The sequence below is a fragment of the Helianthus annuus genome, chromosome 16 (assembly GCF_002127325.2).
Source record: "Helianthus annuus cultivar XRQ/B chromosome 16, HanXRQr2.0-SUNRISE, whole genome shotgun sequence".
NCBI lineage: Eukaryota > Viridiplantae > Streptophyta > Magnoliopsida > Asterales > Asteraceae > Helianthus > Helianthus annuus.
The window spans coordinates 114,447,852-114,472,400 of NC_035448.2; the positions used below are offsets into that span (position 1 = coordinate 114,447,852).

The following is a 24,549-nucleotide window of genomic DNA, read 5'->3' on the forward strand; positions in this document are numbered from 1 at the left end:
GATTAAGGATAATGAATTTTTGACACAAGTTTTATTTTGGGTTCGTAGTTATTAAAACAACGAACTGATCAAATGCTTGAAATTTTAATTGAACTCTTTATTTGACGCATCACTATATTTTAATTGTTTTTTTGGTTTTTGTTATTTTATGAATGTTATAATTTAATAATCTATAAGAATAACCATCAGCAACCAACGCTTATCAACCTTCCTATTCCAACAACAGTTACAAATCCAAAATCATACTATTGAAATTCTACACAACTCTACTTAACCTTAGACGTATATAAATCTAAAGGGACAGAATTTTAAATTATTTAATTTATTCGATTAGTAGTAGATGGGATAAATGGATTAACGTTATTGTTCCGCGCAATCGGTTTTTTATCCGGAATTGTTTGCCGGTTAAGAAGACCGGTTTTTATTATACCGTTATCGGTTAATCGGATGTTTTTTTTGGCATAATCATCATAAATTTCTCCTTAATCAGATGCACGGGTGCCAAAATATACACCTCATTCATATTTCTTGATAATAAATACTTTAAATGGGAAAAAAAATTTCCATCAAAATAATATAAAGTCAACATACCATACAAAAAAAACAACATAAATTCCCTAGTTTTGGTTGTAAATAAAAGCATCATAAGCTTAAATAAACTGTTACCGTTTTGAAGTTGAAAGTAGGCGAGCTACTTTTCAATTTTAGGAATCAAAAGTTTGTCTTTCGATTTAGCCTTGACATCATCTTTTGTTTCACATTTTTTGACTTTTTTGTGGCAGAAAATGAAGATGAGTTGTGTAAATCATAACAATCTTCCAAGGCACGTTTCAGATCAACATGACTCTTCGTACTCTCATTATTCTTTAGCTGAGATGTTGCATTATCATCTACAATATTGGATAATGAATCCTAAAAAATAAAAGTAAATGAAAATGAGAAAAAATAAAATCTAAGGCATGAAAGTAAATTTAAACCACATACCGGATCAACAGCAAAGTTCTTTTCAAGTGTTGCAATTGTTAATTTTTGCAATCTTAGAGTTCTGCCATGCCAATATCTTCGACTCCACCTCCTCTTTCTTCACTCGCTGGACTGACGAAACATCGCTGATACGATCAGTACTAACCAAACTCATCCCGCCACCACCTCTAGTCGGAGATGCCACTCTCGGATTATTATCCGCCACAATCGCCAATGGGTTAGTGTCCCTAGGAATCTCTTCTTCCCTAATTCTCTCCAAGCTCGCAATTGGCTCGTTATGTTCATTAACATTTATGTCGTTTCCTGCTAGCACCAAAACATTAAACTCGTGGCATGTAGTGATATATATCAAATATATAAATATAAATATCATTTTTTAAGACCTGAGCAAACATATAATGAAGTGGAGTGCAAAAAAATCAAATAAACTATACATACCTTGAGTCTGAAATTGGCACGAAAGGAACATAGAAATCCGATACAGTAAAGTAAAGTAAAGAAATTTATAACCACGCAAATAAAAAAAAAATCATCAACTGTTGGATAATGTAATTTATAGATCTAACCTTGTAAGACGGTTGCATAAGACTTAATTTGAAATCGACCACTGCCATGTAGATAAAGAAGTCCAACTGATGAAGCATTGAGTAAACCAACTATGATTAATGAACTTGGGCTATTCTCTTTGTATGTCTTCGACAACGCGATCCCAAGAGCGATCCCAAATGGAATCGTTATTGAGAAGAAAAACACAATTGCTGCTTTCTTCACAGACTTGTATTCAGCCTGCCATTGCTTAAATATTTAGTTATATATGTAGTGATATATATCAAATATATATATATATCTATAAATATAAATATCATTTTTAAGAGCTAAGCAAACATATAATGCAATGGAGTCCCTTTTGGAGTGTATGAGCCGTTAAAAGATAGAGAACCACTACTGCAGCCCATAAGAAGCGTAGCTGCACGCCGCTTGAGTTTTTGAATCTTACCACCAGGAATGTATTGTACCCCAAAAATCGTGTATATATTAGCAAAGAATCAGTTATCACCCATTACAGTTTTTTTTAAATAAAAGTAACAACTTTGAAAAGTAAGGAAAAAATGTGTACCTTAGGAAATACCATGTCATAATGGTTTGGTGAAGATACCATTAATACTTCTATTTTGTCCTGGTCTTTAGTTTTGGTCAGTCTGAAAGGAATACACATGTTGTATAGATGTTGATTAAGCATACATACATTAATTGAAATGTAGAACATGGTCTGTCATAGGAAATGACTATGTATAAACCACTTATTTGCACTTAGTTTCTGTAATTTTTATATAACTAATATATCCAGTATGATTTTAAAAAAGCTATTACTACAATAATGATCCAACTTGTACAAAGCAATTTTACTGACTTCTAAACCATTCGACTTTCAAATCACTACAACCCTTTACAGTTCTCATCATCAAGATTAACATGATGGCCAATCTTGGATCTATGTCTCGTAATTTTGCGGATAAAAGCAAAAAAAATATTGTTATCTCGAAAAGGGTATTCTGAATTGAGGCCTCGAGCACCGGTCGCCATGACGGCAAGCGCCGATATTGTGCAAATAAATCAAATAAACTATACATACCTTGAGTCTGAAATTGGCACGAAAGGAACATAGAAATCCGATACAGTAGGGATCTTCCTCTGGCTTCGGACGCAGTCTGGCTAAGAAATATCAAAATAGAAGAAACTAACCGTAAAAAACACATTTTATTGAATCAAAAGAGGAAAAAGGGAATCTGAAATAGAAAACTCTAAAATTACTACAATCTAGAGCATGACATGAAACCATTCAAAACATTAATTTTTGTTAACAAACAAAACTACAAACACATAAATCACTAATTAAATCATCATAATACAAAACAATAAAGTTATCGGTAACCTAAAACATACAAACTCACCTCAAAGTTGAAATCTGCAGCGTTAAACAGAGATACACAAACACATAAATCTCTTATCTCTATTAACTATCATAATATGCTACACATAAGATGCAGATTCACCAAATCAAATTAAATCTCTGACACAACAAACCTCGTATCGAAAGAATCAATCCAACAATAAAAAATAGTACTTGACACAACTAATTCAAATTAACTAAAACAAACAGAATGAATTCAAGAGATAAAACACACACGAATTAATGTGAAAAAGTAATTGACAACATATGATTCAGATGAATGTGAAATTGAAGTAAGAGTAAAGTGATGCCTAACTCAAGTTGAACATTATACGAAGAACAAAGCAACCTTACCTGAAACTTTGTCGACGGTGCGTGACGGACGAAAGGGATCCAGATGGCCACCGATATGCGGAATTTCCATAAATAAAAATCGATGAAGAGGAAGATAACAGTAAGATAAACATTCCGCGAAGATGAAAATGGATGACAACGATTTCGAAATTAGGGTTTTCACATAGAAGATGAAAAGGTAAACAAAAAACGATGGAAAATAGGGCTAAGGAACGGGTTATAAGAGATTATATAGGATTCAGATTTTGTTCATGGGTCAGGTTTAAAGCCAATATGAACACCACATATTCTTTCACATAACAAATATCCGTTAATAGCCCCTTATGGTGTCGCAAATCGTTACTTCAGCTGTTAGAATCATCATTAAAGCCTCCAGAACTACAAAATTTCAACATCAGTTGCTAAATCTAATAGAAACTGAAGCACATGACCTAAACAAATTAAAAGGTCGCCAGACGTACCTTTGTTCTCAAAAAATATACATGCGGCCGCTAAATCGGAATCGGGTTGTCGGAACCAACCTTGACCACCATGTACTGTTAGGATCTCGTCTCAGTTGCAACCGATCTGCTCAAGAATCCTACCACCAGACATTTATGATTAAGAAAACTAAGAATGAGATACACTCACTGTATCAAATTTCAGACTAATCTAAAACAAAAACCGATGAGATCATAGTTTTTACCTTGGGGATTGTTGTGATCAGTTGAGAAAAGAGACTGATTTGTATAAACTGCAATCGAAACTTGACCGAAAATCAATCACAAGAACAGTTTGTATAACTTTGAAATGATCTGAAACAAACTGTAATTACGACTAAATCAAACGAATCAGTTCGAAATCAATCAAAAATCACCGACACAAATCAAAAATTCGTCTGAATCAATCTGAAACTCAAATCTTTTAACATTATTCGAACAGAACTTTTGTATTAACTGTTTGACAAATCACTGAACAATATGATCACTAAATGTCATTTTATCCATTCAAAACATTCAACTGATTTTGTTTTCTGTAAACTGTTATAGTTGTTATCACTTGTGCATCAAATCAAAACAAATCTCATCAAACACCTATTGAATCTGTTCAAAATTATCACAATGTTAACCAACAATCAAATATGCAACCGTAATCATTTAACCTAACCTGATAAGAGCGCAAAACTATTAGCCACACAGCCACCTCCAGAAATCATATTCCTCATTTCTATCTACACAACAAACTAATAAATATAATTATATAATAATCAAATAATAGTAGAGAACCATTGGTTAACTGGTTATCTAATGACTTGCACATCATTGATTGTTCCCTATCCAAATCATGGCCCACTTGACCCACATTCCTACCTAACCCGTTGGGTAACTGTCCATGGCCCACAATGGCCTGATACAAACCGGGCCATGTATGTTTAATGACTTTGGGCAGCCCTAAACTATATGGTTACATGAAAAGAAGAACATGCTTGCTTACCAATTCTTCAGCTGTGAGGAAGAAAGTTCTGAACCCTGCAAGATCAAATCAGTAAACATAAACAATTACTTCAGGAAAAAAAAACGGAAACATGATCTTACTAAATTAAAAACTAATGCAAATTTTACATACATGAAGACTAAGTTTTTCAGCCCATGATCGTATCGACGCAGCTTTCCGCTGCATGTCAGGCTCATTCTGCAAAGCCTGTTCAATCATGGTTACTTGCATGTGATTCATTATATTGCACTTCCTTTTTCTCAACTGTTTTTCCTCACTCTGCACATTTTCAAAACACTGATGTCATCATTCGTTATTGAATAATCCAAGTATGTTCATTTCTTTCAACAGAACTCTTTACCTGCACGGTGTTCGAATCCAACACAACTACAGCTGTTTCAAGATTCTGAGTATCTCCCTCAGTTTCTTGAAAAAACCTAGGAGTTACAGTTGGAGCTACATCTGTCCTCGGGTCTTCACTTCCAGTTATATTTACCGGTTTTGCTTCTTCCAGCGGTGTATTAGGGTTTCTCAAATAGACGCCGTGAGATGAATGTGAAGAAACAAAGAATAAGAAACACTTTTTAATAAATAAAATCAATGGCAACCAAAAATCAAAAGATAAACTAAAATGCAAACCTGTCAACTGAATTGGCTCCGCATCAACTTGTCGGAACCCTAGCTTTTGTTGCTTGGAAGCGGCGGCGGCTAGGGCATTTTGTCCCAGTTTCCAGATCTGTAACAAAAAACCTCATCAAGGACAAAAAGCGAAGATGAACAAAAGAAGATTACGGTGAATGAACAACACTATAAAGTGATAATTTAAAACAAAATTAATGTATGCACTAACCTTCATAAGCAAAAATAATCAGTAGGGATGAAAAAAAGAAGATTTGCACAAACGAAAGCAAATATGTGTATTAAACGCTGGAGTTGTTGATCGACATTTGTTCTATTTTGTTGTGATAGAGGCGATGATTGATCTAGGGTTACATGAAGATTTGAGGAAATCAACATAGATGAATTCAATAGATGAAGTCGTCATTGATAAAAACAGGAGATTGATGAAAGAAAATAGGGGAAAAAGGATAGATGTTCAGGAGGATTAAAGAAAATTAGGGTTTTTGAATGATACGGATGTAAAGCGTGTCTAAGAAGCCGAAGCCGCGTGAAAGGAAAATAGAGGAAAAGGGTTTGGCGCTCAAAGAGAATTCTCTGGCCTAAGAGAGTGTCCACATCATCAAAATGATTGGCTAAGAATAAATCTTGTGGCTTAAGAGAATTCATTTAGTATAATAGATAGATTTATCTTAAAAGTAGAGTTAATTTCATTTTTGCTCCCTGTAGTTTAATCAATTTAACGCTTTTGTCTCAATAGTTTAAAAACCATCATTTTCCTACCTGAGGTTTTATTTTATTGTCAGTTTGCTCTTAACTCTTACTCAGTTATAAATTTCAGTTAATTTCATATATAAGGATTTAATTGTTATTTGTTATTAACACCATAAGTATCTGTTATCAACCATCAACTCAGCCACAACACTTGCTACCCAGCCACCACCACCGACCAAACTCTCTCACCGTCTCTCTCTCTCTTACCATCTCTCCCCCTCTCCCCAAATATTCTATTTTGTAAACCATAGAAATTCATACCATAAGGATTTTTTTTGTAATCGAAATCTAGACGTGACAACATACCATTCGAACTCCAAGTGGAAATCATGACCCCCAAACAAACAACCTGCTTATCCCCTAATTTCTACACACGCATATCAGTTCAATCGCCAACCATAACCATCGCTAATATGAGCCAATATTAGACCATTGCAAACCCAAATGTCGTGGAAGGGCGGCGACCCTAAATCTGAGCAGTACACACGCATAATATGGTGGTCTGAGCTTTCAATCGAAGCTCTAAAGACGTTGAATGGCGAGGACAGTCAGATTTCGAGGCGGAGCAAGTTAGTAGTGGTGAATGGTGATATTGTCGGATTTGGTTTGAGACGGGTTTAAACCCTAAGCACTCCCAAGATCTGGTTTGAGATGGTTGTGTTCTTGTGTATGTGTGTGTGAGAGAGGAGAGAGAGAAAGAGCAGGTAGTGACAATGGTGGTTGTGGCAGGCGGTGTTGGTTACTGATGGAACTTGTTGGTGGTGGTGTGGAGGATGATGGTGATGGCGGTAGTGGTTGCTGATGGGTGGTGGTATTGTGGTTGCTGGTTGTAATGGTGGTGGCCAAAGAATATTTTAGAGGGAGAAAGTGAAAGAGAGAAAGAGCGAGAGATTTTTATGTAGTTAATTATAATTATTTGTAAAGTTACTAAAATACCCTTCTCATTACATGTCAAATTACTAAAATGCCTATACTTTTAATAGAGATTTTGGATGAACTTAAACCTAGGAAGCATATTAAAGAAGAAAGTAGTATCTTCAGGGAAGAAAATGATAGTTTTTAAACTATTAGAGCAAAAATATTAAAATGATCAAATCACATGGTGCAAAAATAAGTTGACTCTAAAAGTTATAAGTAGAAATCAACATAAACATATAGTTAAAAGTAGGTGTAATAATAAAATATTGTATTAGTAATAAAATAAGTAAAAAACTATCATTGTTTGTTCAATGATAAGTTACCAACATATCTAATCATAAGTTAGAGTTAATTACACCAAGTTAATTACACGAATGATATCTGTGCTTTTCACATATTGCAGTTTTGGTCTTCAAAACTTTTAAGTTACATGTTATTTATGGTTTACAATTTATAACCGTGGCGGTCCGTAGCTTGGATGACCGTTAAATTTTTCTGTTAAATGTCCCAAGGTTACACCTGGTTAAGATGCCTTCAATTTACATGGATAAAGAAAAGGATGAAATTGATGATGGTGAAATAATTAGAGAATTAGAGAATGCTTCTCTTTAAATACTATATTTTATGAAACTTGTTGACAACATGATCTCTTTAGCTCATCTCTTTTTTATCTTTTTTTTTTCTCTCTTTTATAGAGGAACGAATCATAAGGTTTATTTATACTCATATCAACACTCCAAAATTAATTCCTTTATTTAAAGACAATTATAATAATATAATGAAATAAAATAAAACCTTTGACATGTAATGTCAAATTAAATAAAAATATGAGACATAATCAAAATTTATAATGAGTTCTGAAAAGAAATTAAAAGTCAAAACAAAAAATCATTTTATAACAAATATTATTTTTTTACTAGAGTCATCAAAGTTTAAAAATTATTTATTTCAACCACTAAACTTCGAGCATCTATATCACATTCACCTTAGCTTGATTTGGATGTGGTTCGGTTTGTTGTAAAACCCTCACATGCTATAACACAAATTTATAAAGAAATTAACTTTATAACTCATATATGAATAAAATTATTTAAGTCCAAAATTAATGAAAAATCATTTTCACTAATATTACTCCAACAATCCCAACATGAATGGCAATCGATCAAAATACTCAAAAGCCCCAAAGTAACCTCAATAGTTAAGTATTGCATGATAGGTAGGTTTTAGCTTTGAACATTCATTTGTGAAGCATACTTAGTCTACTAGCGGTTAGTAGACGTGTTGTCCTTAAATGAACCCCATTTGTGTAGATGACAATACACTTCACACAATACTTTCCTTAGTCGGGCCATCCCTCAGTATTGTGTCCAATAATGGTCTTGGAACACTTGCTTGGTTCTGCGAGAGCTCTAGGAATTGCGCACCACTGTCACAACCCCCGACCATACCCTGGACAGACCACACCATGGACGAGATCCGTGAACAGTTCAAGTGGTACCGGTGCTTATTTTGAAAACATTGAAGTGGAAATTCATCAAGATCGTTGAGTTAGGAAAAACATCAGAGTTTATCAACACCGGAATTTATTTATAACAAATGGGCATAAAACCCATATTTTACGGAAAAGATTTAATAGGGAACAAACCCGAAAATATAAAAGAACATTTTTTAATTTAATTGATAAAACAAGCCAATCCTTTAAGCCTTTTGGTGCCGTGTAACAACTCTTATTCAGATTTACTGTAAATCACCTGTAACATGTTTAAAAACATTTTATCAGCGAGAAATACTGGTGATACATTCATTTGTATAAAAAGACACCTTCTTATAATTACAACATTAAGAGTTTTTACATTTGTTTATATCTTACAACTACCCAAAGGTACTTGCACACGGCAGTTCATGTGACTGTGGTCATATCACCGTTGATTATTCTCTCAACTAGTGAAGCTTATCAAGTAGTGCATACAAAACCCCACATACTGACAATAGTTTTCTAGTAAGAATACAAAGACTTAATCACGGTAATATAAGTAACAATCGGAAAACATTTAGGGTTTTGAAAACATTTGATAAAAGAGAACGACTCATAATGTTGTGAGAAAAAGAGAATGACTCACCTTGTAAGTCTATAGTCTGATAATCAAGCATCTAAATTAACAGTAACTCTATGGTTCTGAGCCTTCTGATAATTAAACGTCTAGATTAACAGAGTATAATACGTATTAGTGTAAAACCGAATCAAGCCTAACGATGGGCGTGAGATAAAAACCACAAAGTAGATTCACAAAGTCTCGCCTTATTCAGGCAGAGCTTCGGCATTCGTTGGTTGGTTTTCTGATTGCTCGGACAGAAAACCGTATCGACGATTGTTGGTTAGAACACCAACGTATAAAGAGAAAAATGAGCAAGGAAAAATGAAGTCCTAGGCTTCCTATTTATAGGCAATGAAGTTTCCTTACCCCATATACACCTTCCTCAAGTGCTGTCTCCCCATATACACCTTCCCCAGGTGCTATCTCCCTGTATACACCTTCCTAAGGTGCTATCTACCCTATATACATTTCCTCAAATGCTATCTACCCCATATACACCTCCTCAGATGCTATCTACCTCATATACACCTCCTCATATAACTTCCTTACCTATTAAGTTTCCTTAATTATTAATTTTACTTAACTGTTTAGTTGTTAAGTTTAATTAGCTGTTTAATTGTTTAGCTGACTTAGCTGTTTAACTGCTTAGCTTGCTTAGCTGTTTAACTACTTAGCTTATTTAGTTATTTAACTGATTAACTTACTTATCTGTTTAACTGATTAACTTACTTAGCTATTTAACTGCTTAACTTACTTAGCTGTTTAGTTGTTTAACTGTTTAACTTATTTACCTGTTAAGTTTGCTTTCCTGTTAAGTTTCCTTAGCTGTTAACTTTTCCTAGCTATTAAGTTTTCTTAGCCGCTACATTTTCTTAACCGCTAAGTTTTCTTAACTGCCTCCGTGTAAGTTCTAGTTATTGTAAGAAACCAAATCAAACTTAAACGATAATAATGAGATCAAAATCACAACGTACAAAGTATCACCTTATACAAGCTAAGATTATTAAACTGATGTAAGGGGTTGTTTGGTAGCCTCTGAATGGTCATTAAGAGGCTACCTCTTAATGGAACCATTAAGAATTTTACCAATGAGAAGGTAGAAGAATGTGACATGTGATGATTTACCATTCAGAGGTTACCTCTTAACCATTCAGACTTAAGGTTACCTCTTATTCATTTAGAGTTTTTAAACCATTAAGAGGTAGTATCTGAATGGTCATTAAGAGGCTACCAAATAGCCCATAAACGTTGCTAGAACAAGTTAAATAAAAATATTTATGACGAGGTATATTTATGTGGCAAGTTATAAGATACAATCCTTTTGCAAAGGCCACGCTGAGTCCAAATATTGTCTTCATTGATGCCCTACATGTATACACCGAGCTCCTATGGATTCATACGATACAATCTTTTTGCCAAAAGAAACCTGCATAACCCACACGCCCCTTCCATCGACTAACTCAACGCAGAGCTGCTCCGGATCGCCGCCCTTCCATCGTCTTTGAAAAAGGTAACCGGGGAGAGAGAAACATGTGAGAGGTAGGTAAGAACTCCATCTCTTTACCCCTTCATAGACGGTGGAAGGGCGACATCGCGCGGGCTCCCCATTATTGGATTGATCAGTGAGCACTTGAGGTATAATTTGTTTATTTGGTATATAATGATTATTTTATGTTGACCGTTATAACAGTGAGCATGCAAGTGTTTTAAGTGCATTCTTTGTTTATTTGAAGAATATCAACTTCTCCAAGCACACAAGGAACCTTTCTCCGGGTAATGTTTTAAGTGTATTCTTGCCTGCATCATATAATGTTTTTTTGTCGCTTTGGGTCTATAGATGTTTACCAGCAAATGCTTACCAAAGCTTTGGCTCATTACTTTAAAGCCAAGATTTAAGATTTGTCAAGGATCTAAAGCTATAGGTACAAACTGCAGGCCAATTAATGGACAAAATGTCTCATTAAAGTGTTGCCGTAAAATTGATGTCGACCAGCTGTATAACAATATCCAACAATGTTACATCTGAAATTGTTGTTGCAACAAGCAGCAACTAACACACTTCCACAACAAAACTGCACCAGCAATATGTAGGTTCGGCTAATGGAACCCTACGTATGAGAAACTTGATGTCACACCCCAACCGATGGTGGAATCATCAGAGCGCGGCACTTGGCGAATCAGATTGTTCAAGAGAATCCATAACAACTATTTAGTGACAATATTTAATTTGTTCATTATCTCATACTAATAAACAATATATCAGTAAACAGTTATAAAAATTTCATGTTCTCTCAAACAATACAAATCCGACAACCTAGATTTATGGTGAGTTTTTAGACTTCCTAGCTTGATTTCGAGATAGCCTGCGATTTACCTGCAACATACGTTAAGCGGCGTCAATACAAATAAAGTATTGGCGAGTATACAGGTTTGACATAGCAATTAAAGTAGATAAAAGTGCTGCGAATTTCCACACACATAAACGAGATACACAACATATACACTACAAAACAAATACTACCAGCTAAGTCACTCGATACTAGCTAAGGTGGGACGTCATGAGTAAAAGTCCTAGCACATATGTATCAGCATCACGTGTAAATATGTACGACAGTAATTCGCAAGTGATAATAGTTTTAGAGTATAGACTGCGTTTTGATAAGTTTGAATTAAATAGAAACGTATGTTACACCCCAAAGTGTGTTGAAAGCGTTAAAAAGGGGGTCAAGTATACTCACAGAACGTGTATAGTAAATAAACACAATCTTATATTAAAGGGAGCGCTTGGGGAGATTAGCCTGATCACAGAACGATAGCGTAAGCGTTGAACAACGTGTAAACAGTGAGTTTGGTGAGATGGGTGATCAGATGGTGGTTCGGTCGGATGACCGTCCGGACGGATGGTCATCCGGACGGATGACCGTTCGGTTGGATGGTCATTCGAGTGGAGAGGTGTGTTTGTAAAATGTTGAACTTTTGAAGTTTTTGTTGCAGTATGAATAAAGTCATTCGATTGGATGGTCATCCGGACGGATGGCCATTCAAGCGGATGGCTACTCGATTGAAAACTGATATTCTTTGAAGTTTTGCAAAATAGTTTAAGTGTTGAGATTACAAGTCACCTGGTCGAATAGTCGTTCGATCGGATGGTTGTTCGATCAAGCAACCTTCTGTTTGAAAATTTCACAAAGTTTTCTAAGTTAAAAGTTTTGCGGGTTAACGGAGACAGCGTAACGACGTGTTAAACAACAGAAATCACATCAAGTCCAACTCGTTCGATCAGAGGGGAATCACCCCGTTCGACCAGACTCAAATGTTCTTGATGGAGTTTCATAATCAACCCGTGAATTGGTCGTCTCTTTGGTAGAAATCCATTCTCAGATCGGTTCTCCACTAGAGAATGAGTAGAGAGCCCGAACGAGTACAGATTCTAACGGTTTTGAGTAAAAAGTGAAGAATGTTGAAGAAAAGTTTGAAAACAGTGAAAAGTGTTTAGATCTTGATGAAATCAGTGTAAAAATATGTGGAAATCCTTTAGGTCCGAACTGTTCTTGATGAGATGAGGTCACACTTCAGTGTTCCTAAGAACCCGAGGTGACGTCACCCTAGAACAACCCAAATCAGGTGATTTCACGGTGATAATGCAAGATTTGATGGAGAAGATGATGAGAAAGTGGGTAATGAAGATGGAAGTACAAGATTTAGGAAGAAAACTTACAAGAATCATGAGGAATCGAGAGAAAAGGGCTTGAGAGTGCGTGGGTCGAATAAGGCTGTCACATCAAGGAACAGTTGATGCAAAAGGGGGTATTTATATGTGAAAGGTGAGGAAGGAAGTGTAGGTTAATTGGGTCAGACGGCCGTTCGATCGGATGGCCATCCGATCGGATGGTCATCCGGTCGGATGTCCATTCGATCGAATGGTCGTTCGATGGGTTGGCTTGCGCGGGTTAGTTTTCCAACCTTCGTTTCGTGCGTTGAGCGTTGCGTTGCGTTTTATTGTGTTATAAGTAACCGTGTTTCGGGTTTGCGTGTTGAATGCGATAAGTTGAGTTGCGCGTGCCTGCGAGTGCGCGTTTGGATACACTTTTATTATTATTATTATTATTATTATTATTATTATTATTATATATATATATATATATATATATAGCAGGTCATAGCATATGTAACTGCGTTTGAGTCTGCGTTAGCGTTGCGATTCTTTATGACGATCGATGGGAACCGCTTAAGAACTCACGCGATGTCGTCGTTAGCGTGATTGCGTTGCATCATGACGATCGAGGGGAGCAACTTAACTATTCACGCGATGTCGTCATTAGCGTTTGTGTATGCATTGTGATGTGCGATATAGCGTGTTGAAAGCATGCGAGTAAATGCGAATTAGCATTGTAAGCGATAAAGTTACATTATGATCTGAATCTCTGGTGCTAGGCGTAACGAGTGTAACGAGAGTAACAAGCACTAACGTGCAGGTGGTTGTTACAGTCTCCCCTGCTTTAGAAAATTTCGTCCCGAAATTAATCCACAAAGAGGGTCGCGTGGATTGATGCGAGTGAGAGTAGCGATAAAAGCGAGCAAGGGTAATGAGCGATTGGCACTGAGCGTGAAGCGACGAGCGACGAAAACGTTTAAGGTAAGCAGAGAGCGAACAAGCGGTCAGTCGGGGATTGACTAACGAGTGCGTCTTGGCAACATAGGGAAAGCAATAAGTAAAGCAATTCGTTTGACTAAAGGATGGTATCTCATGAGTTAGCGATTTTAAAGTGTTTTAAGTTCTCGAATCAAAAGTTTTGTTGCAAAAGTATTTTAAGGAAAAATTGATTTATGAAAAATTTCCTTATGGTGTGGCGTCGAACTGAGTCGATGTTCACGCTTGCGTTGTAAAGAAGTTTCGTTAAGTTATAAAAAGATGATGAAAACTCGAATTACGAAAACTTTCTTATGACGTTGTGCTTCAGGACCCCATAGTAATAACAAAGAATGTGCTAAACTATTAGCAGGAGTAGAAACTGCGGCAGTTAAGAAATTGCAGCCTTCCAAATAGGAACTGGCCAATCCATGGGTATACCATGAAGTTACAAAGGTTGTACCCGTGAACTAACTTGAGTCGATTGTTAAACCAACGTTACAAGAGAGTTTTGTTTATCTAGAAAAAGGTTTTCAGAAAATTTCCATTTACTTCTAAAAGTTTATAAGAAAAGTTTGGTTTATACAGATAAGTTTTAATATCACCATAAGATAACGTCGAACCCCACATGGCATGTTTCCACGAAAGTTCAACAATATGGCTAAAACACTTATATATAGGAAGTACCAACGACGTATCTACCATGTATTAGTCATATTGTCTCCGCCTCGTGGAGCAGTGTCATGTGTGTCAACATGGTATGGATAGATTTTCGTTCACTTGGTCCAAGCGATGAGTGGTCGATCCAAGTTTAGGAGGAAGATAGAGTAAACCGAGCGGCGACTTCGTTTGCAACTCGGTTAGCAAAGCGAATGGTTCAATGACTGAGAGCGTCGAAGTAGCGCGAGTGTCGAGTGCAAAAAGCGAGGGCAGTAAGCGAAAAGCGATAAGCTGTCTGCAATAAACAGCAAGCGATAAGCGTTAAGTGACGAGCGAACATTGATACGTGATAAGCGAACAACGATAAGCGTTAAGCGACAAGCGAACAACGATACGTGATACGCGAACAACGATACACGATAAGCGAAAAGTTAAAAGCGATACGCGTTAAACATCAAAAGCGATAAGCGATGAGCGTTAGGCGATAAGCGATGAGCGTTAGGCGATAAGTGATCAACGAAAACCGAAAGGTGACACACAAATTGCGGTGAGTGATAAGCGATAGCGTTACGCGTTAAAACTTCAAGGGGAGTAGCGATTGTGATGCGATATACATTGCGTGCGTGTAGAGTTACGAAAATATGGAGATGACGCGTCTGAGTTGCGATGAGATGTTACGCCTTGCGAATGAGTTTAGCGTGTTGAAAATAGTCTCAATAGTATAAGAGGTCTAATAACGTTCAACTCTGCATGGCACTTTCTTCACAAGACTTTGGTTAGCATGGCGAAGCACTTATATATAGCAAGTACCAGCGGCGTATCCACCATGCTTCAACCACACGCCTTTGTCCCATGAATAGATGTCACACTTTGTCGACATGGTTAAGACGCTTATATATAGGAAGTACCAGCGGCGTATCCACCACGCTTAACTATGCTTTTAACGTTATGACATCATTGGAACTTACCACAATCTCCGTGCACTGACCAAAATAATCCTGTGTGCACCCGTGATTAAGTTATCCTTGCACGTTTATCGTAACTTATTTCAAGGACGCATAGTGAGGGTAAAACACATTATATCGTGATATAGTATATAGTACTAGTAATATAATCTGTGTGGTGATCTTAGACTAAGTGCAAGAACGAGAGAGAGAGAGAGAGAGAGAGAGAGAGAGAGAGAGAGAGAGAGAGAGAGTCAACGTTGCATCGAGTAATAGAATAAGCACACAAGAGTTTTCATATAGTATAGCATCATTACAACGTTATTCTACGCCTGGTTGATGTTTGGTGTTGTAGACTTCTGCTGGGATTGCGGTTGCTGCTGGAGTTGTGGGCTGCGTTGGCGGTGCGGGGAGTGCTAGCGTGCCTTAAGCTCGTGGCCCTGTGCGGCAGCGATGGGTATGGTGACCAAGGCAGTTGCAATTTGCGCAATAGCGATAGTCAGCTTCTGGCTGGTGGTGATAGGTACACTTGTGACACAGGGGAAGAGTTCCAGTGTAAGCGCATCTCAATTGAATTGGAACTGCTTGGAGAGGCTCTGGTGTTACGCCCATCTTAATTTAATAAGTAATTACTACTAAATATGCATTTAGCTTGCGTAAATTCGGATTAACAAAAGCTTGTTATGTTTAATATCCATACATGATTAGGGTATTTAAAATAAATATCCCTACTAATTTAAAACATTCCGACGATAAGTAAGTGTTTACAAAATGAACATTGTCTAAAACAAATTCGATTAGTGCGGAAGCTTCAAAAAGTTGTGTTCGGTTCTTGGATTCATGCTTGATCGCCATTTGGAAAGTCCTCATCTTCACCTAAAGTCAAAACCACTTAAATTGTTAGTTTTGACATTGATATAGTGCGTATAAACAAGTTCCAGCATCAAATCATTAAAATAAAATAAAAATTTACAATTGGTCCTGTCGCGTGTCACGCCAGGTGTCCTTCATTCTGTCACGTGTCGCGCCGGATCCATGTGATCCTGTCGCGTGGCGCGGGGGATACCATTTTCCAGCAGGTGCAGGCTTGTGACCTGCATTTCCTGCCCAGTTCCGTTTTTCACAATTCCAACTTTAAATTTGCATAACTTTCTATCTAGGTGTCCGTTTTAGGTGATTTTTTTTCCTACGCGTCCGTAATTAAATTATCAACGCATCTATCATGTTTATTATATCAAAAATGGAGTTTACGCACTGAAAGTGTATAAATCCCTAACATATTTGTTCGACCCGCATAGTTTTGCACTAAAACTATCATCAATATTTTTATGACCACAAGGCTTATTTTACCCATCTTCCGGGGCTTACGATCATTGGCGTTTCATTACCAATTCCAAGGTTTATGCTTTTATAATCTACAATCGCCAAGGGATCTTTTAATAATTTCATAGTATCAATTCAACACACATTTATTTGACCCGTTTGTCCGAATTACGGAGTCCACCATTTCAACAATAACCAAACGTTTTCTAATCTAGTTTTGACCGTTCAATTAAGTAGTGATCATCGCCACTTTAACTAATACAAATCCTTATTCTAAAACCCAACGTTGAATAACTACAATACCAAATTATCATAATGTAACAAAACAAGTTACATACTTACATAATTCATCAACATTGGTTTCTAACCATAATTACCCATTCCCGGGCTTGTCAATATTAGCGTATCACGTCCATTCCATGGTTTATGCTTTTATAACTCAAATTTAGCGAGTGGCGTTTAAGTCACTTCGAACACTACCATTTCGACCATTATTTGACCCGATTGGTTGTCTAATGGAATTCACCATTTCATCAACATACCAAACTCGTTACCCCCAATATTTTGACCCATTTCTTTATCTAGTGAGTTACATCACTTTATTTACATTCCATACATGACTAATTAAACAATATTATCAACCAACATATCTAATTAACTATTTTGACCCGTTTGGTTTGTCGATAGGGCTGTAAACGAGCCGAGTCGAGCCGAGCTAGACCCAGCTCGAGCTCGGTTCGAACTCGATTCGAGCTGGCTCGGCTCGAGCTCGAATTTCAAATCGAGCTAAGATTTGAGGCTCGAGCTCGACTCGATTAGAATTCGAGCTAGCTCGGCTCGACTCGATCTAGCTCAAACTAACAAAGAACCACAAAATTCACTACTTAAAAAAATCCTTAAAATGAATTTCTTCATGGACTAAGGGCCATAATTGCCATTTAATTTAACCATATGGCTAAATATGCAAGTTTAAATAGTTAATTCACTTTGTACATTGTCTTTACCTTCTTTTATAGTGGAGATACTCCCTTAGTTTTTGTTTTCTAAGCGATGTGGGACAAAAAAAATGAAGGATGTAAACCTTATCGAGCCAGCTCACGAGCTCACGAGCCGAGCCAGGCCAAGCTCAAGCTCGGCTCGTTTACAAACCGAGCCGAGCCGAGCTGGCTTGTTTACAACCGAGCAAATTTCGAGCCGAGCTTTCTTCAAGCTTTTCTCGAGCGAGCTGCGAGCCACAAATTTTTTGAACACCCCTATTTGTCGAGTGAGTTCCATCACTTCTTAGGCTTACCAAACGCTTGCAATTTCACTTTTTCAACATCATACATATTCCAACTGTTTATTTTGACCCATTTGGTTTTCGAGTGAATTTCATCACTTCTTAGGCTTAACAAGCACAACTATTTCCGCTATTTCAACATTAACATATCTACGACTAGGCTTGCCTACATAAATGTAAAGAGATGACAGGTCGCGTACCTTTAAAGCGTTTCCTTCAAGCGCGTGTCCGCTCCGGCTTGTCCACTTGAAGACTCGATTCCTTGCCTATAGAGTTCAATCAACGATTCGTTTAGAACTCTATTCATGTCATATAACGCATAATTCACAACATCATTCAAATATGCGTTTTGTTCTGAATTTCAACATTTAATTTTCTCTTAGGCGTTTTAACAAACACCTTATGGGCATCGTTTTATAAAACCATTATCAAGATCATGACTAACTTTTTAGCCCAAAATTAAACAATTTTTGCAAGTTCATTATATCTAGTATGCATAATAACATCTAGGGATGAGCAAAATGGACCCGGTACCGAATTTACCAAACCGGGTACCTTTTCGGTACTGATTTGGTACCAACTTTTAACATTTTCGGTACCGGTTTGGTACCGGTTCGGTACCGGTATTTACCGGTTTTTATCCTCAAATACCGGTACCGTACCGGTACCGAACCATACCGTACCGGGTATATTCGGTACCGGTACCCACTTTTGAGGATTTTCGGTACCGGTACTTTCGGTTCTGGTACCGGTTCGGTACCGGTCGGAACCGAGCTCATCCCTAATAACATCTAGATTCACTTCATGTAAGTCAACAACACTCGTTTAAAAATCAAATTCTTCGTGTTCTTTATCATTCTACAAAACCCATTTTACACTTAGATGGGTGACCATGAATTTCACAATTATGAACATCAATTCAACAAGTATTTGATTAGGGTTTACTCCTAGCCATATTTTCATTACTAATTTCATCTAAACATCAATCACGCAAGTTCAGATTTCGATTTCATAGGTTCATCAAGAATTCAAGAAGTAACCAAAATACGAAATTCAACATACCTTGTGATCCCCTCACTTGAGTGATCACTAGATTGATCTTGGTTTTTGATTTGAACTTGAATTGCCTTCTCAATTTGATCAATTTTGTGAGTTAGGGTTGAACTTTTGAGAGCCCTTTCTTGGCTCTGTGGATCGCACGACTAGAACACACACTTAGGTGTGTGTTTTGGTGTTTGGTTTTTAATTTAATTAAAACCTTTTTCACTTTTGCCAAGTTTAGCCCCTCTACAATTCAATAATTTTTTATAAAGGGTGTTTTAACCTTGTTTTCTTATTAATTCAAGGCTTATGATTAACTAGGTTACTTATTCCTAGTTACTTTATCTTGACCATAACCGACTTTTAATTTATAATATAAAATTTATATTTTTGGGGTGTTACAAGTCTACCCCCCTTAAATAGGTTTCGTCCCCGAAACCTTCTTTAAGTAGTTCTTTGGTTTTGACCAAACAAGCTTAGTTTCGTTTTCAAGGCATTCTTTCTTTTAGTCAAAAGTCATCATTCGCATCAACGCGTGTCTTTCACGTGTAAGTCCTCACGGACTGTAACTTGTATCTTGTATTTCTTATTTTGTCGCCTATTTGACCGAGTTGTCATTTGATCACCCGGTCACTGAGTCTGTCATCATGTTTACTTCATGCTAATTCTATATCGATAAACGCGTTACATAGTTCATAGCATTACTGTTAGTGCACTATGTCTGTTGACTTCGTCTTGTATCATGTCATGTAATAGAATTGATAGATCAGGGCTCGTAGTTTGAGAAAGTAGGTTTTAGGAGGTTTAGGGTAATGTCGCACGAAATTACCATCTTGGTAATTTCGCTTCGAATGGGTATTTCCGTTTGTAGGTTAATTCCGCATGAGAAGTTAACAAGTTAATTTCGCACGGAATTAGCTTTAGCTAATTCCGCTTGAAACAAACTTGTTACTTTCACACGGAATTAAACGTCTATAAATACCCTTATTCCCGTTTCATTTGGCACGAAATTAGAAACTTGTAACAAGTGCTGCCAAATTGTTTCCAGGTGATGTAAGACTATCAAATCAATAATAGTGACATATTAAAGAGTATCAAGCTGTTTCCACGTCCGTTTCATTGATTCCGCCTTTGATTCGGATACAAAATTCTTCTGATTGGCTAGTTCGGGTCAAACAACGATCCTACAAGTGGTATCAGAGCACAGGAAGAGGAGTTCTACAAAATTCAGCTTGATTTCATTAGAATTTCATACTTCTACACCTTCTTTTCTAAATTGAACAAGATTTAACGGTCAAAATGAACTGAATTTCACATATGTCACGCGAAATAGTGTTTTAACAAAGCCTTGAGAAAATCAGACCAAAATTCGGATTAAAAATGACTAAAATGGATCAAAACCTAATTCCGTTTGAACGAACATCATAATTCCGTTTGAAATTGGTTCTTAATTCCGCACGGAATTAGATATCCAGGGTTAATTTCGCTTGAATTGACACCTAATCTCGCTTGGAATTTAATTCCGTTTGAATTATTTCAAAACGAAATTATAATTCCGTTTCAAAAGATCTAATTTCGTTTGAGTAAGAGATAATTCCACGCGGAATTAGTGATTCCGTTTGAAAAATTGTGATTTCGCTTGAAATTTAATTCCGCACCAAAGTGATTTTGTTTGAAATCTATTTCCGTTTGAAAGTGGACTTTTCGCGTCAAGATCATTTCACGTCAACCGAGTGTCAGTTTGTTTCAGGTTATTTTATATTGTTGAAACTGATTGTGTTTGTTTGTTTTTGTGTCCAGGTTATAATTCAAGAAATTCACATCATGGCTGAAGAATTTTACAACACGTTTTTCAACGCGTTTACATCCGAGTCTTCCGAAATCTCAACTGTCACGCCAAAAATCATAACAAAAGCAATAAATGAAAATACTAAACATGATAACTTCTATGGAACACACTCGAAGCCACCAACTCTTGAAAGTATTGAAGACTATACATGGTGGAAAGAGCGTTTCATCAACTGGGCAAAAGCTTATGCACACAAGAGCTGGTTCTATCTGGAGTTTGGATATGAAAGACCAAAGGATGATAAAGGCGAAGATCTTCCACTCAAGAGATTATCCAAAGATGACAAATCTGAATTTGCACCTGAACAGAGAATGATTGCTTTAATTCAATCATCTATCATAAATGATATGTTTGCCTTGTTACAACATAATGGATCTTCAAAATCCATTTGGGAAGCTTTACGGGTTAAAGCAGAGGGGGGTAAACAAATAAAGAAAAACAAAATAGCTTTATTAAAGAAAGAATTTGATTTGTTTGATAGTCTGAGTGGCGAATCTGTTAGATAAATGATAGAAAGATTTGGTCATTTGAAAATTGAGCTTGATCGTTTTGGCATCGTCAAAACAAGAGAGGAAATCATTGATAAGATCATAGAAGCGTTACCACGAGCTGATCAGTGGCAAACTTTTGTTTTTATTCTAAAAAATGATGTTTTGTGTGATGAAATTTTTCTTGATGTTTTGATAGAAAAGATTGAAAGTCATGAATTGGAGTTGCAGAAACAGAACAAGATGAGCAGTTCTTTGCATCAATAGAATGTTGGTCTGTATTACGAAGGCAATCTACCTTCGGTGAAGGCTGATAGTTCACCAAAGACAACATTCAGTGGTGAGAGGACAAAAGAACCTCAGAAAAACTCATCAAGTTATGATCCAGGTTATCATTCATATGCTTCAAAAGCTAGTTCTGAAGAAATAGAGGAGATACTATGCAATATTGCTCTTAAGTTGAAAAATTCTCCTGTAATGAGCATCAATGCAGCAAATGAGTTTTCTAGAATCTGTTCTGGAATCGTATGAAGGTCTTGTAGCTGGCAAAATTGGAAACTCAGAGTTAACCAAAGAAGACTATGACCAGATTGATCCAGAAGAAATGGAGCTCATAGACATTCGCTGGTGTTTAGCAAGTTGCATTCGCAGAGCTCAGAGATATATGGAGATTACTGGGAAACAATCATTAGGTGGTGCATCAACAAAACTTGGATTTGACAAGTCAAAAGTCACCTGCTTCAAATGTAAGCAAAAAGGTTATTTCAAGAGAGAATGCAATAATTCTGCAGTTGGTGGAAATGAACATCCGTTCAATGATGATTACTACCGAAAGGCAATCTACCACCGAAGCAGAGAAGAGCCAAAAGTGATTGAAGATAAACCCAGAGAAAAATCAAGAGCACTTGCTGTAATCCATGATGATGAAGGATATGATTGGAGTCAGATTTGTCCAGAAGAAGATCGTTTGGAAAATATTCGAAAAACAGCTCATGGCAAAACTATATCAGAGAGCAAACATTATGTTTTTGTTGCTGAAATAAAAGAGGAAAACAAAGAAGAAAAAGGCATAGCTGAAATCAAAGAGAAAACCAGAGAAGAGATTCTGAGTGAGAAAACATACCGAGAAAGAAACATTGTTTTGAACAGAATGGATGAAATGCAAGAAGAGTATGAGAGTGCTGTCAGCAATAAGAGATGGGATAAGAAGAGAGAGTGTTTTGTCAACAGAGAAGGTGAACCTGTTGTTCCGAAGAAGGACATAATTTTTGAAGATGTTCTTCTCATAATTCCTCGATCTGTCGAATGCTATAGAAATGTATTAAAAGATGATACATATGTGTTTGAGGAAAAGGGATGAAGAGAAAATGAGGAAAAATGTTGAAGAAATGGTGAACAGTCTGAAGAAAGTTGCTGAAGAGGTTAAAGCTAAAATTGTTGAAGTTGAGGTTGTGAAGAAAGTCGAAGTTGTTAAAAAGGAAGATTTGAAGGTTGCTGAGAAAGAAAAAATTGAGGTGAATGAAGAGGTTGAGAAAGCTGTTACTAAAGAACAGCAGTTTGTAGAAGATGAGAAGAAAATTGAAAGTTTGGTTGAAGTTAAGAATGAGATATTGAAGATCGCTAGTGATGCTGGTGATGAAAGCGCTGGTGATGAGAAGAAGGAAGAGCTGAAGCAGACAGATGCAGCTGAAAACACCGAAGTGCCAATCACTGAGGTAAATTTTGATTCTGAATTCATAAAAATTGTTGAACAATGCAAGAAATGCATGGAACCATGCAGTGCTTGTACTGAAAAAGATGAGAAGTTCAGAACAAAAAATCTTGAATTCACAAAAGTTGAAGAATTTTTCAAAAATAAATGCAAAGAAATGTTAGAAAACGAAAAAGTTTTAAAAGAAAACAATAAAACACTTTCAGAAAAATATAAAAAATTAGAAAAAGAAAATGAGATTTTGAAAGAAAATGTTTTGAAAAAGACAGAAGAATGTGATCAAATGGAAAATGATTGTCAAGAAATGAAGAAAGAATATGATTCAATGAAATTGGCATATCACATTACAAAAGAGTCATATGAAAAGGTGAAGGGTGAAATGAAATTTGTTCAATCAAGATTGAATTACTGTTCTGAAACATCAAAGGAACTAAAATGAATGTATGAAATTAAACTAGGTGTTGTAAATTCATATATTGAAGATGTTGCTAAGCTAAAACGTCAGATTGCTGATTTAGAACAGGATAATAACAAATTAAAAAGTTACCATGCGTCATCATATGTGCTTGAACGTATTTTCAACATAAAACCGGATGGAAATGATTCTGAGCAAAACAAGAAAGGTATTGGCTCAGAGTATCATCAAGTTCCACCACCGGAAAAGTTTGTATTTTATGATGATGAAAAGGTCGAAAAATCTTTCAACTTGGTAGATCAATTGCCAGACAACATTGACGTAACCTATTCCAAATCTGATGATTCAGAGGTGGTAGGTAAAGTCGTTGAAAGTGTGTTGAAAGAAGAGTCGATTAAAACAGGTAATTCTGAATCACAGGATGAAAATGAAGGTAATCTTCATGATGGATATCTGAAATAAAAGAAAAAAATCTGAGAAAAATTTGAATGATGATTCAAAAGGATTGGTTTATACTATGATTGGATCGGACAAATTATTCTTAGATGTTGTATTCCCGATTCAGAATGTGATTTCAGAAAAGATTGACAAGGTTTTCAAAATGGTTGAAATTGAAAAGTATGAAATTTCAAAGTTCGCTAGAAAAGGTCACAAAACTTTTTATAACAAACCTGGTTTTAAGAAGAAAAACATGAAGGCTGAGTTGGGTTATAAGAAGAAACAAAGATGGAAAAGAAATGAAATGCCAAATTATAAGGCAAAGATGAACTTTGTTCATGGAACAACGTCAGAAGAAGAGAAAGAACTAAAATTTAGACGACAGTCTAATGACGAGTTCTTAGTTCAAAAGAAAAAGCAACAACCACAGGTCAAAGATGTATCCAAGAGAACATGATTCAAATGTGATCAAATTGGACATCTTGCACGCAAGTGTCCAAATCTGAAACCTGTTGATGTTGAATCGAAAAAGAAGTCTGAAAATGTTGTGAAACAAAAATCTGAGGATGTGAAACAAAGGTCAACCAAATTTGATTCGAAACA

General features: G+C 36.3%; 1 protein-coding gene across 15 annotated transcripts; it reads right to left on the bottom strand.

Moving 5' to 3' along the window:
- Positions 1–522: 522 nt before the first annotated feature.
- Positions 523–5,941, bottom strand: LOC110918251. 15 transcript variants are annotated; one of them, XR_004884135.1, is made up of 14 exons: positions 5,613–5,935; positions 5,402–5,512; positions 5,124–5,292; positions 4,895–5,041; positions 4,763–4,797; positions 4,436–4,499; positions 3,975–4,022; positions 3,751–3,869; positions 3,290–3,667; positions 2,618–2,697; positions 2,102–2,183; positions 1,551–1,770; positions 985–1,287; positions 523–912 (listed from the first exon to the last, which is right to left on the bottom strand). XR_004884135.1 is itself a non-coding variant. In XM_022162597.2 (13 exons), the coding sequence occupies exons 8-12, from the start codon at positions 3,357–3,359 to the stop codon at positions 1,007–1,009; spliced, it is 729 nt and encodes a 242-aa protein (XP_022018289.1). In that variant the 5' UTR covers positions 3,360–3,667; positions 3,751–3,869; positions 3,975–4,022; positions 4,436–4,499; positions 4,763–4,797; positions 4,895–5,041; positions 5,124–5,498; positions 5,613–5,931; the 3' UTR covers positions 523–912; positions 985–1,006. The 15 variants fall into 15 exon arrangements, 2 of the variants coding, with proteins under 2 accessions (XP_022018289.1, XP_035841481.1); XR_004884134.1 differs by having other exon boundaries at positions 5,402–5,498; positions 5,613–5,934; XR_004884143.1 differs by having other exon boundaries at positions 3,975–4,083; positions 4,436–4,495; positions 5,124–5,498; positions 5,613–5,938.
- Between the last annotated feature and the right edge of the window lie 18,608 nt (positions 5,942–24,549).